We start from the raw sequence: 15,701 nt of genomic DNA, 5'->3' as shown, positions 1-15,701 counted from the left end.
GAAGGGAGGAAGGGAGGAAGGGAGCATAGAAAGCATTTAGACCTTGCATCTGGGCACCCATGGGAAGTCTGAGACAAACACCATTCCTGTAATGAGACCCTCCTCCTCGACCCTGGAAACAGCCCCGGGCAGAGTGCATGCTGGCAGTATTTTCATACCCCATCACCTCCTGAAGACAGCCAGGGTGTCAGCAGGCAGGTAAATGCGCTCATCTTTTCCCGCTGAAATTGGCACGTCCGGCGTGGAGCTTCGATGATCTATTTATCGGGGACAGTTCTGCTCTGGCATGGAAGTGCCCTGGTTTGCTGAGTGCTCTATTCATTTGTCTCTGCTGGCAATGCAGGCTTGTGGGGTCCCCATCCTGGTTCCCACTGATGCCTTATTCCTCCTGCATCCTGCAGCTCACACTGAGGGCAGGCCCAGGGGCTGGCGGTGTGCTTGCCTCCCCACCTACAAAGGTGCCCTCCAGGGCTGGCTTGGGTGTGGGGGGGGAGCTCACGTGGCATTAAAGAAACCACACCTCCAAGATCAAGGCCCTTTTCAAGATGCCTTGGGAGTGGAATTGCTCCAGGCTCAAATGCTGGCTCTGCTCTTTCTTAGTTGTGCGCCCCAAGCAAACTGTAGTTATGAGGGAATAAAGACACGCATTTCCCGCTTTCTTGTGAGGAGAGCATATGTAAAGCACCTGGCACTAGTAAAGTGAGCCTGACACACGTAGGAAGCTCTTAATAAAAGGCAGCTATTGTTCACATCTTCATCCTCATTACCATTCCCCTGGGCTCGGAGCTGGTCCCCGGAGAGGGTGGCGTTTTCTCCTCGGCTGATGAAATACCAGAGCTGGAAGCAACTTACAGAAAAAGCCAGACAGCTGGATTGAAGTTTTCACTCCGTAACACTGTCACACTGTGTGATCGAGCGGCAAGTTATTTCACCTCCCTGAACCTTAGTTTCCTCATCTGTCAAATGGAGGCAACAAAATGAGGTACATCATGAGAAGCATCAGGCCTCGAGGGGGCTTAGTGAAGATCAGTTTCTTCCACCCCTCCCCTCACTTGCGCGATGCTTTACAATTCGCAAAGGGAGGTTACAGACATTATCTGATGCGATCCCCCCGCGACACCCCCAGCCCAGGGACAGATCACAATCCCTGGTTCACAGATGGGGGAACAGGGGCTCAGAGGAGCGCAGCAACTTGTCCCAACTCATATTCATTCATGTAACAAGTATTTACTGAGTGCCTACTGCACGCCAGGTGCTTCGGATATAGTGATGAACACAACAGGCAAACAGAAAAAAAAACTCCCTGTCCTCATAGAGCTTACATTCTAGAGATGGGGTGCAGATAATAAACAATGGAGATAACAAAAAGACAAATTATATGTTAGGAAGTGACAAGTGCTCTGGAAACTAGATCATGACGGGGGGGATCACGAATGATGGATGGAGGAGAGACAGGTCGTAGTTTTTTTGTTTGTTTGGTTGGTTTTTTGAGGTACGCGGGCCTCTCACTGTTGTGGCCTCTCCCGTTGCGGAGCACAGGCTCCGGATGCGCAGGCTCAGCGGCCATGGCTCACGGGCCCAGCCGCTCCGCGGCGTGTGGGGTCTTCCCGGACCGGGGCACGAACCCGCGTCCACCGCATCGGCAGGCGGACTCTCAACCACTGCGCCACCAGGAAAGCCCAACAGGTCGTACTTTTAAGGAGGGTGTTCAGAATGAGTCTTATTGAGAAGGTGACAGCAGAGCAAAAACTTGATGGAGCCGAGGGTGTTAGCAATGCACACGTCTGGTGGGGAAAAGCATTCCAGGCAGAAGGAACAGCGCATGCAAAGGCCCTGAGGTGACAGTGAGCCTGAGGTGTTCACAGAACAGCAGGGAGTGGAGTGGAGTGGAGAGAGAGGGAAGGGATGAGGTTGGAGGGACACAGAGGTAATGGGGTGTGTGTGTGTGTGTTCAGAGAGAGAATCCTTTAGGGCTTTGTAGCCATAATAAGGACCATAGCTCAGTGAATTAAGGAGCTATAGGAGGGTTTAAATAAAGTCGTGCCATGGACTGAGTAGTATTTTCCCAGGACTGCTCTAGCTGTTGCAGACAAATTGAATGCAGGGTATGCACCAGCAGATGAATGTGTAGACAAAATGTGATCTCTCCATACAATGGCACATCATTCAGCCATAAATAGGAGTGAAGCTCTGACACAGGCTACGACATGGATGAACCCCGAAAGCACGCTAAGTGAAAGAAGCCAGTCACAGAGGGGCCTTGTGTGACTCGAATGCCGCGAGATGCCTAGAGTCGGCAGATTCACAGAGGTGGAGAGCAGGCTAGCGGTCACCAGGGACGGGGCAGAGAAAGGAACGGGGTAGTTACTGCTTCATGCCTACAGAGTTCCATTCGAAATAAAGAAAGTTTTGGAAAGAGATAGTGGCGATGGTTACACGAACGGTGAATGTAATTAATGCAGTTGAATTGTGCTCCCGTAAAACATGGTTAAAATGGCAAATTTCGTTATAGATTTTACCAAAAAAACAAAAATTGACCGCGGGGACAAGGACAGAAATAGCCTATAGGCTGTAACAGAGGCTCAGACCAAGGCGAGGAGGCGAGAGGGCTCAGACGCTGGATACACGTGTGAATTAAGACCAGGTGTGGAACGTGGTCTCCCGAACCCTCCCCAGGACCTCAGGGCCCTGGAACCACACAGCAAGCGTTCTGTGCTCACCGCAGGTCCCCACCCTCCCCGTCTCCTGATGCTTCCAGATCCTGGTGGCGCAGCCAGGACGGGTGCCGGATCCCTCTGGTTCATTGGGAGGATATGGTGTAGGTACACAGAGGGGAGGTTGTGGGCTGAGGCCCTTGTGGACGTTGGCACCACGCCCCACACACATGCACGCACACATCCAGGGTTTGCACCGCCAGCCCTGCCCAGGCAGCTCAGCTCCAAGCTGGCAGCTACACCTCTGTTTGCTGTATCGCTCTGGTTGTCTGGGAGATGAGTTCCAAGGTCACGAGCCCAGATTAGAAACTGGGGGGAGCCCATGAGCTCACGAACAACACTGTTGCTGTTTGCACACCATGGACCTTAGTAACCGGCCAGAGAGACACTGGCCCAAATCCTGCTTCTCCTTAATTCGGGCACCATGGACAGAGGGGATACCGGCTCAAGTTAAAAAAATAACTTGAACATCCACTTTATTTTTTAAAAAATTAGTGTCACTTAAAACAACTAAAATATAAATGCAAATTTATATTTCTTTTAAATGGAGTATTATACAGACTGCCTGCTTGAGGCCGGCTTTCCCCATGCGCCGTGACAATAAATCATCTTCAGGAGTGTGGCAGTTAACGGCTGCATACTTTCTCCCATTGTGTGGAAGCGCCGTCACCTGTGCAACTAAACCCCTCCCGCGGGCTATGGACTCTGACAGTCCTGAGCTCAAATCCCTGAGCTCAAATTCTACTTCCTATGTGACCTTGGGCAGGTTGCTTCCCTTCTCTGATTCCTTATTTCCTCCTGTGAGGAGTATGCCACCCAGCTCCTGGACTTGTGAGGGTTAAGGGACAAACAGGTGAATGGATGTTGTAAAGTGACAAGTGCTAGACAAACAGGAGGATTCGTTTGACAGAGGACCCCAGAGAGTACGGACGACGCCTAGCGACAGGCGGACAAGGAGAGAGGGCAGTCGAGGAGAGTCCTGGGTTTTCTGGGGGAGGAGTGCGTGTTGATGCCGTGAGCGAAAGTGGGGAAAGGGAGGGAGGGGAGCAGTGTGCACGAAGAGATATTGAATTCTGTTTTGCTCGTGAGGAGTCTGAGAAGGCCTCGGGTGGAAATGCTTAGGGGGTATTTGGAGCTCTGGAGAGCCGATCTGGACTGCAAGGAGGAATTGGGTGTGTTAACATAGAGATGGCCATTGGAGCTACGGAATGTGTGTGCCAATCCCGGGGAGAAGCAGAAGGGGCTTAGGACAGGATCCCGAGCACCACTGCATTGATGGGATGTTTCCAGGAGATGGAGGAACAAAGGGAGAGGTAGGAGGACTTGCCCAGGGTCACAGAAGGAATTTGTTTTTGAGCTGGATCGGAACTCAGGTGCCCCTTTGTAGGTGGCATGCAGATGCCACTCAGCCCAGCACCTCTCCATGTCTCTCTCTCTCTTCCTCTCTCGCTATAGCCGCTGGTGTTCATTGTTTTCAAGGGAAAGAAATGGACTCTATCTAGTTCAGGGGGAAAAGGATTTGGTAGAGCACATACAGTTGAAAGGAAAGCTCAGCACTGGCCCCCAGGAAGTGTGGGAACCACTGACCTACACTGCCCACCTTGGCCAGGCACGACCATAACCACTTGCGTGTGTTGTCTCACAACAGGAGGTCCCGATAAGGAACACAGTGTGCTGCTGCCGAAAACTAACAAGGAGGATTCGGGAGGGGCCCCAAGGAGGGAGGAGACGCCAGCCCATAATGTTGTCCTGCCAACCTCACGCGCTGGAACCTTCGTGCTGGAACTTAGCTGAGAGATGCGTGCGCCACCAGGAAGGACCCTGAGTCAGACCAAATATGGGCCAAGCAAGATGAATGGCCAGAGACAACCCGGAAACTAACCCCAACACCATAAAACCCGAGACTGCGAGCCACGTGGCAGAGCAGTTCTCCTGGGCTCCCTCACCCTGCTGCTCTCCACCCGGGCACCCCTTCCCAATAAAGTCTCCTGCTTTGTCAGCACATGTGTCTCCTTGGACAATTTATCTCCTAACGTTAAACAAGAGCCCATTCTTGGGCCCTGGAGAGGGTGCCCCTTCCTGCAACAGAAGGACAGGAAGGGAGTCGGGCTGAAGACCTAGGGAGTAAGAAAAAGGAGCATCTCTTCAGGGCATCGTCACTGGGATGAATCAGCTTCAGTTCTTTCCCATCCTCCCATCTCTCTGCTAACGGTTCACACTCCCATGAGAGACCCTGATTGGCTTAGCGTGGGCCATGTGCCCACCCTTGGTGAAGGAAGGACAGGGCCCTGGGATGGCAATTCCCAATGAAACCACACACAAGGGTGAGGATACCCCAAAGAGATATTAAGGGACTGGGACCAGAGGAAGGGGACATGGAAGCTGCCAGGCAGAAGCCACAGGTGTGACTCTGCTGGGCGCAGGGCTCTCTGGAGCCTCCGAAGAAGGGTTAAAGGGCATTCCCTGGAGGAGGCGAGACTTGAGCACGGGTACCCGTGATTAGGCAACCTGATTAATTCATCACTACCCTCTTATACCCGGCAGGATCCCAAAGGGATGCAACAGAAGGTGGAACAGGATAGCTTTAACGAGAAGAGGAAGAGCAAACAAGACCTTAGCCACTCGGACGCGTTAGGGATGAGAGTGGGGCAGGGGAAGGTAGGGCTACACCGCCAAAGTGCTCTCTCGGTGCCAGGATTGCTCCAAGCGTTTTACGTATCCTGACTCATTGGTTCACAACTCTACAAAGCAGTCTATCATCACCTCTACGTTATTGTCAGGGAGCCTGAGGCACAAGGAAGTTAAGACGGTCCGGGAGGATCCCACATGCCGCGGAGCGGCTGGGCCCGTGAGCCGTGGCCGCTGGGCCTGCGCGTCCGGAGCCTGTGCTCCGCAACGGGAGAGGCCACAACAGTGAGAGGCCCGCGTACCGCAAAAAAAAAAATAGTGTCACTTTAAAGCAACTAAAGTATAAATGCAAATTTATATTTCTTTTAAATGGAGTATTATACAGACTGCCTGCTTGAGGCCGGCTTTCCCCATGCGCCGTGACAATAAATCATCTTCAGGAGTGTGGCAGTTAACGGCTGCATACTTTCTCCCATTGTGTGGAAGCGCCGTCACCTGTGCAACTAGACCCCCTCTAGTTGAGCCGTTTTGTCATTTCTAATTATCCCTGAGTATAAATGCAGCAGACGCTGCTGGGGATCGGCTCAGATCTCCTCATATGCTTTTTACTGTTTCTGAGCACACCTACCCTGGCTGCTGGGCACTCTTGTTGACATGGGTCTGCATCTGTGACTTTTCTCTGCAGAACCACCCTGGGGGTTACTGAAGCCACAGCGTCCAAAAGCCTGCCGTTTACTTCCTTGTGGGGGAATCTGCCTCCCCCACTTCCGTCCCTAAGGTAGACCTCGGCCTATGAGTGCCGATGTTGGACTACTAAAGCCCAGACCTCTTGCCTCAGGTCAGAACAAATTCTGACCCACTTGGTCCCTCTCTGGCGGCACTGTTCGACAGCGTAGAGCAGAAGCGTTGTCATGCCATTTTCACGGATCGATCACAAAAGACCTATCGGGCTTTTGTCTCACGCTCTCTCCTGGATCGCTTGCTCCCAGGGAAGCCAGCTGCCATGCCATGAGGACACTCAAGCAGCTCTGTGGAGAGGCCCACGTGGTATGTGTGTGTGTGTGTATATAGACACACACAGTAGGTCCCCTACATACAAACGAGTTGCGTTCCGAGAGCGCCTAAGTACAATTTGTTCTCAGTCCAACAAACTTAGCTTAGGTACCCACCTGACACAATCGGCTACATAGTACTTTACTGTAATAGGTTTATAATACTCTCCACACAAATAATACATAAAAAACAAACACACAAAAAAGAAAACATTTTTAATCTTAGAGTACAGTACCTTGAAAAGTACAGTAATACCAGCTACATCACCACTGCTTTTACACTTGCTTCCAGACATCCTGGTCTTGAAATAAAGATACTGTGCTTTATAGAGTACTGTGCAGTAAAGTAACAAAAGCACAATCACTTGTAGAGGAGGCACGCACATGACAATGTACACCAGACAGGAACGAACTTACGTGACTGGACATGCGAACGCACGTTCACATCTTTGAAAGTTCACCACTTGAAAGTTCCTATGTAGGGGACTGACTATATATAAAACTGAATCACTTGGCTGAAACTAACACACTGTAAATCAACTCTACTCTAATATGAAAAAGAAAAGTAGACCCTCGACTCCAGTCAAACCTTCAGATGACTGCAGACCTGGCCACCATCACGATTCAACCTCATGAGACCCCAAATCAGAACGACCAGCTCAGCCTTAGCTGAATTGCTGAACCTTAGAAACTGTGAACTATTAAATGTTGATTGTCTTAGGCTGCTTGATTTTAGGCTAATCTGTGAGGCAACAAGAGCTACCAGCTGAACCTTCTTCTTAAAGGTTCACAGTGCACATCGCCAAGCTAAAGAAGAAGGTTTGAGTATCGTTTAACCCAGGACTTCCCAAAACTATCTGACTGCAGAACCCAACCCATTCCCTTTTCTTCTGGCGGAACTCACTTTAGGAACTGCTGCCCAAGTGTGAAATCTTGGACGCACCAGAGATGCTCGATTTCCGGCCCTTCTGTGAGACCTTGTCTTCTGACAACTGTGTCTTTGCTGGCTTAGCTCTGAGGAGCCACTGGCAGTCAGCTCTGTCATCCTGTCTGCTGTGGATTTTGTAAGCTTTCACTGTCAGAATCAGAACAAAATTCACACAGCTGTCACGCAGCTCCGATGGAGCACAAACAGGCAGAGGAAAATGGACACTGTCCCATGATATCAGGTCACTAGGCAACACGTCCGAGACAAGCGGTCCATGACTCTCCTCTGCCCTCCCTGCTTTACTGGGCTGCTGGGATGGTGATAATAACTAAGCAATGGTCCTGTTGGATTTACAAACTCACTCATCTTCCCAGCCACCCTCTGGGGGATATTCAGGGCAGCGACAAATGAGCCCCATTTTATAGGCGAAGGGACTGAGGCTCTGAGTGAGGATTAAGAGCTTTGTTTTCTTCTGGCATGATTCCCTCTTCCAGAAACCCTTAATCCTTCTTTCCACCACACATGCCCCCCAGCCTGGCTAACACTGGTCTGAAACCAGTCCGCCTGAGTTTAAAACAGGCTCAGCCATGCTGCCACTTCCCAGCTGTGGGAATTTGGGCACATTTCTGCATCACTGTAGTTTGGCTACGGATTAAATGGAAAAATGGATGTGCAGAGCATGGACAGAGCCTTACAGGTAAGAAACATTTAATAACGTTATTATTATTAACTCTCATCCTTTCAGCTTGGACAACATTTCTTCCTAGAAGCCCCCAGGAGCTACTCTCCCCTCACCCAGGCTGCGTCCAACCTGGGATCCTCCTGCACAGCCGTTCCCGCCCCCCACAATCCTCCAGTGGTTCTTAACCGTGGCTGCACATCGAAATCCTTGGGGAGCTTTATAAAAATAACCACGCCCAGGCCCCACCTGAGACTAATAACATCAGAATCCCTTGAAGGATTTCTAGAGCATGAGCTAAGTATTTCCCCACCTGACCTTCCCCTCAGCCACTGAGGGATGCTGGAGACTGGGTGCCTGGGCTCCAGCCTGGGAGAGCATCCTGACACCTTCATTTGGGACATGATGGAGGGAGGCGTGAGGCTAGCCAAGCAGCATTGCCCACCTGCGTCTCTCCTCAATTTCCAAGTCTTCCAAGGAGGAGAATGCTGCAGTCTACTGCCAGCCTGCTGTCTGGCCCTCTCCCTTCCGCCATGTTCTCTTTTAAAATTAACCCTCTCCGGGGCTTCCCTGGTGGTGCAGTGGTTGAGAATCTGCCTGCTAATGCAGGGGACACGGGTTCGAGCCCTGGTCTGGGAGGATCCCACGTGCCGCAGAGCAACTGGGCCTGTGAGCCACAACTACTGAGCCTGCGCGTCTGGAGCCTGTGCGCCGCAACAAGAGAGTCCGCGATAGTGAGAGGCCCGCGCACCGCGATGAAGAGTGGCCCCCGCTTGCCGCAACTAGAGAGAGCCCTCGCACAGAAACGAAGACCCAACACAGCAAAAATTAATTAATTAATTAATTAGAAAAAAAGGCACTTAAATGCTATGAAAAAATTAAAAAATTAACCCTCTCCACCATGGCAGTTTTGTAGGATAACCAACAAAAACAACAGTGATGGTAATAGCTGATATTGTGAACCCTTCCTATGTTCTGGGGACTGTGCTGAAGGCTAAGGGGCTAAAGTCATCCTCCTCTTCCATAAAAAAATACATCATTCAGATTCCAAAGTTATAGCTGCAAGTTTCTCCTGATTTAAAATAATAGGTTCAGGACTTCCCTGGTGGCGCAGTGGTCAAGAATCCGCCTGCCAACGCAGGGGACACAGGTTCAAGCCCTGGTCCAGGAAGATCCCACATGCCGTGGAGCAACTAAGCCCACGTGCCACAACTACTGAGCCCGCGTGCCACAACTACCGAAGCCCGCATGCCTAGAGCCCGTGCTCTGCAACAAAGAGAAGCCACCGCAGTGAGAAGCCCGTGCACTGCAACGAAGAGTAGCCCCCGCTCACCACAAGTAGAGAAAGCCCGCGCGCAGCAACGAAGACCCAAAACAGCCAAAAATAAATAAATTTTAAAAAATAATAGGTTCATGGTACAACCACTGTGGAGAACAATACGGAAGTTCCTTATAAAGCTAAAAGTAGAACTACCATGTGATCTAGCAATCCTACTCCTGGGCATATATCTGGAGAAAATCATAATTCGAAAAGATACGTGCACCACAATACTCATTGCAGCACTGTTTATCGATACAATAGCCAAGACATGGAAGCAATCTAAATGTCCATCGACAGAGGAGTGGATAAAGAAGATGTGGTACATACATACAATTGAATATTAGCCATTAAAAAGAATGAAATAATGCCATTTACAGCAACATGGATGAATGTGGAGATTATCAAACTAAGTAAGACAGAGAAAGACAAATATCATGTGATATTACTTATATGTGAAATCTAAAAAAAAAGATACAAATGAACTTATTTACAAAACAGAAACAGACTCACAGACTTCGAAAACAAACTTATGGTGACTAAAGGGGAAAGATGGGGGGGATAAATTAGGAGGTTGGGATTAGCAGATACACACGACTATATATAACATAGATAATCAACAAGGACCTACTGTATAGCACAGGGAACTCTACTCAATAGTCTGTAATAACCTATATGGGAAAAGAATCTGAAAAAGAATGGATACATGTATATGTATAACTGAATCACTTTGCTGTACACCTGAAACTAACACAACACGGTAAATCAACTATACTCCAACATAAAAATTAAAACAAAAATAGGTTCATTCTTGGGCAGGGGGTGGGGATTGGCAACTAAGATGATAGAGATGTGTTAGCAGGGTTACCTCTAGACCTCTGACAGTGGAGACTGAAGTCCCCTCAATGCCCCTAATTCCCACTCTTCTTGTCCCTAATGGAGACCTCGAGAATTAGGAGGCAGGCGCTGGGAGAGCATCAGCTCCAGGTGCAGACTCAGTCCACTGGTTCAGTAACCTGCCACGGCTCCCTGGCAGACCCTAGGTTCCGCCTTCCAGGCTGGGCTCGGGCTGAGACCACCCAGTGGCCCCCATTTACTGTGGACTTACTCTGCTTTAGTACCTGTGAGCCAAGCACTTGGCACACACTTGTGTAATCCCCACAGCAGCCCTGCATTGCCATCGCCCACTTCTGTGGATAAGAAAACAAATGCCTGCCCACAGAGGTCAAGTGACAAGGTCACATATAGGGTGAGCCGCAGAGCTGTGATCACAGCTCAGATCCCCAGTAGCCTTGCAGCTCCCGGATCTCAGGGCTCACACTTAGTTCTGCCCTGGACCCTGCTATTCTCTTTGCTTATTTACGTATGGCCCGAGATCCCCATTATACCCTCAAGGGCAGAGACTCACGTCTGTCTTTTTCTCCAGGGCGCAGCGTGGTACCTCATACATAATGGGCCTGGGGAGAGGAGGCAGTATTCAGAATCTTTAACAACTTGCAGGACCAGGGCACTGGCTATTCAGAATGGCCACTGGTCCAAAGGGAGCTGCTGATTCCTAGAAAAAGTGGGAGAAGGTAGAGGGAGGAAGGTGTCTAGATTTTAAAATGTAGATTTCATCATTATTCAGGCATGGCTAAAAGATCGGGAGACGAGTGCCATAGAAAAAACAGCTCAATACATTCACAGATGCCATGAGGAGGGGGCTCGCCACGTCATGGGGGCCACACGGGGAAGCACCAGGTTCGGTCAGAAGGCAGAGGGAATGTGGACAAGAGCCTTTATTGTGGTCTCTGCGGGAAGGAACAGGGGAGGTGGCGGAAACAGACTTAGAATAGGCTAGTTCAAATAACTTCAGTTAGCTCTGGGGCACAGGGCTGTCCCTAGTTGTTTGGTACCTCACCTTGAATGATCTGGGCAGGGGGGCGGTGGCTCAGAGGGAAAGAGTGTGACAAAGGTTGGGTGGGGTCTCCGGATTGGTCTTCCTAAGAGAGGGCTGCTTGCAGGCTATCTCTGCGAGGGGAAGTCCCTCCAAGGTCAGCAAGGCGCCCAGCAGTCAAAGCACCAGAATAAAAAGACATGCTTAATAAAGGCTGAGACACTGGGGGCAGCTTAGAGGCAGTGCTATTTGTCAAGTGGTACTGAAGTATTTCAATATTTGGACACCTGGCTCCATTGTACCTGGGCATACAGTCGAATCGGTGCTGAGCCTGTGGCTGAATTGTGTGGGCGGGGCCTGCAGTCTCCTCGCCTCCCCACATCTCAGTTCTCCTTGGAGAATGACCACGGCAGTGCCATTCCACACGGCTGCCCTTCCCTTTTCCTTGGGAGCCACCAGGCAGCCCCCATCTGCTCGTACTTGCAGGACTTGGAGCTGGTGGTCGGGTGGGCTGCTCTCACTGCAGACAAGGTGACTCAGCCAGCTCTCAGCAACCAGAGCGCAGAGCCCACAATAAGCCTTGAGCCTCCCACCCCTTCTGGCAACTCCTGGGCCCAGGGCGTTGGGTGGGAGGGGGCCTCCCAGCGGCCCTCCACCCCACCAGCTCCAGGTGTTCACTCATGGATGAAACAGTGTTGATTTTCACATTATGATGCACAACTTGGCAGGTGCAAAGTGGAGGGGGTGGAGGAGAAGCCAGCCACTGATTCCGGGAATTTATTTCAAGACACATTAATTTGTTTCTTTCCTTCAAGGTCAAATCAAGTCATCTCCATATATCACCATTGGCAGTGACTGGCTGGCAGGCAGTTAGGAGGGGGTGGGGATGGGCTGAGGATAAAACTTTCCAGGGAGTTGGGTCAAGGGAGCAGAGCGTGGAAGCAGGTTCTGGGCGGTCCCTGTCCCAGCACCATCATCAAAGTGAGGGCTCCGGAACAATGTTCCTCGGTCATTTCGTTGGAGATCTCTGGGGAGGGGCCGAGTCATCCGGTTTGATGACAAGGCTCGTGTCTGTAAGCTGGAAGCTCTCAGAACTGAAATGAGCTGGCTTTCTGGGGTCTGAGATCATGTGTTTGGCCTAATTTCCCAGGGAGCCCCACGCTCACCATTCCTTCCTTCACTCATCCACTCGATACACATGTACTTTCAGCGGGTGGGCTCTCAGCTCTACCCGCTCAGCGCCTCACCATTCAGCGACCCAGAACTGACGAGCGTGGAAAGGAAAGCTTTGCTTTTCTCTTTCCCTCACCAGGCTCTCAAAGTGAAAAGAAAGGGTAACACGACACCCAGCAAGGTGCCTTGCACTCCGTATGTGCCCAGTAAATATTGGTTGAACAAATAGCAAATGAGTAGGGATTTTCCCCTTTACTTGAATGATTTCTCCTTTCATCCTTAAAAGCAGAGCAGTTGGGATGAGTTTTGGTGTTTGTGATTGTTATTATTATTTATTCTGCTACGCAAATGCCCAAGCTGTTACAGGATGTGCTGGGTTGGGATGGGGGTAATGGTGAGGGGCTCTGGCCAGCTTGCTGGGAGTCTGAGCTGAGATCCTAAAGGATTAGCCAAAGAAGACGCTGGAGGAGTAAGCCCTGGAGAAAGACAGCAGTGTATTCAAAGTTCTGGGAGCAAGACAGGGCCTGTCTGGTTAGAGGAGCCGAGGGAAGTCAGATGGGGCTGCAGGGCAAAGGGAGGAGGTTATGGGAGGGTGGAGAGCATTGACCCAGGGGAAGATCCCATAATGCCTTGCAAGTCTGCAAAGAAGCTTGGACTCGATCCTTTGAACAACAGGGAACCATCAAAAGGTTTTAAAAGGGACATACCCTTCCCTTTGGCTCCTATGTTTTCTTGTGCCTGTGAGGCACCTCCCCACCCCAGCCTCGTGTGCTCAAGCCTGACAACCGTGGAGTGACCCCTCCTCTGATAAGCCAATCCTATCCCCACCCCCCGCCATGCCCCGATTTGAAAGGTCACTTCTCTTGCCACAAGGTGGACGGACTCACTTAAGACACCCTTACGTTCTGCTTTGCTGACAGAAAGGCAGAACAGGGTAATAGGTTAATAGTAGAGTCAGACTCTCTAAGCCTGTTGCTTAGCAGGTGGGTGATTTGGGGCCATGCACTAATCCTTGCATGCATCAGTTTCCTTATCTGTAAAATGGAGGTAAGAACCGAACCTTCCTCCTGTAAGCGAGCAGAACCCTTACGAGGACAGACCGCCCCCCCTCCCCGCCCTCCACCTGTCTCTTGTTCGTAGTAAAACTTTAGCTTCCTAGGCGTTCCCCGAGTTCCAAATAATAAATTTCATCAGAGAAGCGAGAAAAGACAGAAACAAAGGAAAACGGTCAAGCAGACAAAATTATAATAGTTTAGCCTTTAAACTAAGTCAAGAACCTTTAGCTCCTTCTCAAGGGCTATAGATACTATTCTGAGGCAAATCCTTTGAGCTGTTCGGCAGATACTGAAACCCGCCCCGCCACCAGGTGGAAGACGTTAACTACATGCGGAGAATAAGCAGGCACACCCGCCCCCGCCCAGCCTGTTGGAACCAGAAGGTTGATGACGCTGACTCCCAATTAACTCACCACCAACCAATCAGAAGAACGTCCAAGAGCTGACCAAACACCCGGCAACCCTCTTCCTCACCCTGTCTTCAAAAACCTTTCCCTGGGGCTTCCCTGGTGGCGCAGTGGTTGGGGGTCCGCCTGCCGATGCAGGGGGCGCGGGTTCGTGCCCCGGTCCGGGAGGATCCTACATGCCGTGGAGCGGCTGGGCTGAGCCTGCGCGTCCGGAGCCTGTGCTCCGCAACGGGAGAGGCCGCAGCAGTGAGAGGCCCGCGTACCGCAAAAAAAACACAAACAAACCTTTCCCTGAAAGCTGTCCGGGAGTTCAGGCATTTTGAACCCTAGCTGCCTGGACTCCATGCTTGGCGCCCTGCAGTAAACGCGGCACTTCCCTTCACCACACCTGGCGTCAGTAGACTGGCTTTACCGCCTGTGGGCCAGGGGACCCAAGTTTGGTTCGGTAACACTCATAGAATTGTAGGGTGATTAAATCTATTAATACATATAAAGCCCTCAGCACGCTGTCACAGTGAGGACGGCACACAGTGAGGATTTGGTGAGGGCCGGGCTTTCTATCATCTGCCTACCCCTGTTGCTGCTCTGAGCTCCTCCGGGAAGGAATCGTGGCTAACTGTTTGCTATATGCTTGGCTCCCAGCATAGGATCAAAATAAGTAGGTGCTCAGGAAGTGGTCACTGACTCCTGCTGTCATTTCGGGGTTTGGAGGTGCTCTTAAAAAGAAGCTCAGCAACTCATTAACTCTTCCGGAAGCAAACGTCTAGGTTCAAGTTCTACCATCACCATGGGACTTACCTGAGCCACTTCCCGGAGACGCAGCTTCTCCACCGTAAAATTGGACATCTACTTCCTGGGCTAACGTGAAGCTTAAGTGAGAGTGGCTCCAGGGATGGAGCATGTGACCCAGGCCTTACCAATCAAAGCACTGATTTCCTGGGCTGTGCTTAGCTCAGGGATGGTCATGTGACCCAAGCTGGTCCAATAAGAATGACTCCCAGCAGAAGCGATGAGAAAAGAGTGGCTTTTCTCGCTGGGGACTGGAGTGTGGGGCTGTGGGGCTGTGGGGCTGTAGTGATCGCAGCTGTCTTGTGACTACTTGAGAGGATGTGGGGACACAGAAGAAAAGGGGCAGGGGACATGGGAGGCAACAGGGAGACTGGGGATGGAGCCGACACCGCAGGACCAAGCGACAAACAGTTCTATTAACATCATTAGAGATCTGAAAGCAGCGTTTAACCTGGACTTCACAGCTGTGCCCAATAAACACCCCTTTTTGCTTAAATCGGTTCGAGTGGGGTTTCCCAGCACTCAGCACAGAAACAGTTCTGACTGGTGCACCCTGGTAGCCTCCCTGCTCCCCACCACCCTACTTTCAGGGTTCTGGGCTCCTGGCAGCATCAGTGTGGGGCATCCCTCAATTGTTGATTGCCCCTTTTCTCCTTCCTGACAGAACCTTGTTTTTTCAGGCAGCAATGTTCCTGGCCTCAAAGGACAAATCAATATTGATCTTAGCCCAACACGGCATCCCTTTCCCTTTGCCAGCGATTGGCTGCAGCGTACACATGTGACCCAGTTTTGGTCCATGAAATAAAAGAAAGAAATCTGCTGAGAGCTTCTGGGAAAGATGTTACCGATAAAAGAGAAATTCAGACAAAAAGACTTTTTTACCCTTGCCTTCTCTTCCTATACATTGTCATATGAGGCTGAGATGCTTGGAGCTGCTGCAGCCATCTTGCAAACATGAAGACAGAACTTGTAGACTTGTCAGAGACGGCAAAGGAAAACGATAGAAAGACTCTGGGTTCTTGGTGGCATAACAGCTGAAAAAGTAACCCCGAAATCACTCATATCTAAACTTCTTGTAAAGT

At 50.7% G+C, this 15,701-nt stretch overlaps 1 protein-coding gene across 9 annotated transcripts in view; it reads right to left on the bottom strand.

Annotated features, from left to right (window-relative positions):
- CCDC60 (coiled-coil domain containing 60) overlaps positions 1-15,699 on the bottom strand; it is a 275,404-nt gene extending 259,705 nt beyond the window's left edge. For 3 of the 9 annotated variants that reach the window (XR_007471770.1, XM_049698199.1, XM_049698200.1), the window contains exon 1: positions 6,631-8,677. Coding sequence is in view for 8 of the 9 variants with exons in the window: in XM_049698199.1 (XP_049554156.1) it covers positions 6,631-6,780 (150 nt within the window). In the remaining variant the exon portion in view is untranslated. The other 6 variants (XM_049698202.1, XM_049698206.1, XM_049698210.1 and 3 more) reach the window with 6 other exon arrangements.
- Positions 15,700-15,701: the final 2 nt, after the last annotated feature.

The sequence above is a fragment of the Orcinus orca genome, chromosome 15, assembly GCF_937001465.1.
Source record: "Orcinus orca chromosome 15, mOrcOrc1.1, whole genome shotgun sequence".
In the NCBI taxonomy this organism is placed as follows: domain Eukaryota; kingdom Metazoa; phylum Chordata; class Mammalia; order Artiodactyla; family Delphinidae; genus Orcinus; species Orcinus orca.
The sequence above is the reverse complement of the archived record's forward strand: the minus strand, read 5'-3'. Positions and strand labels throughout refer to the sequence as shown.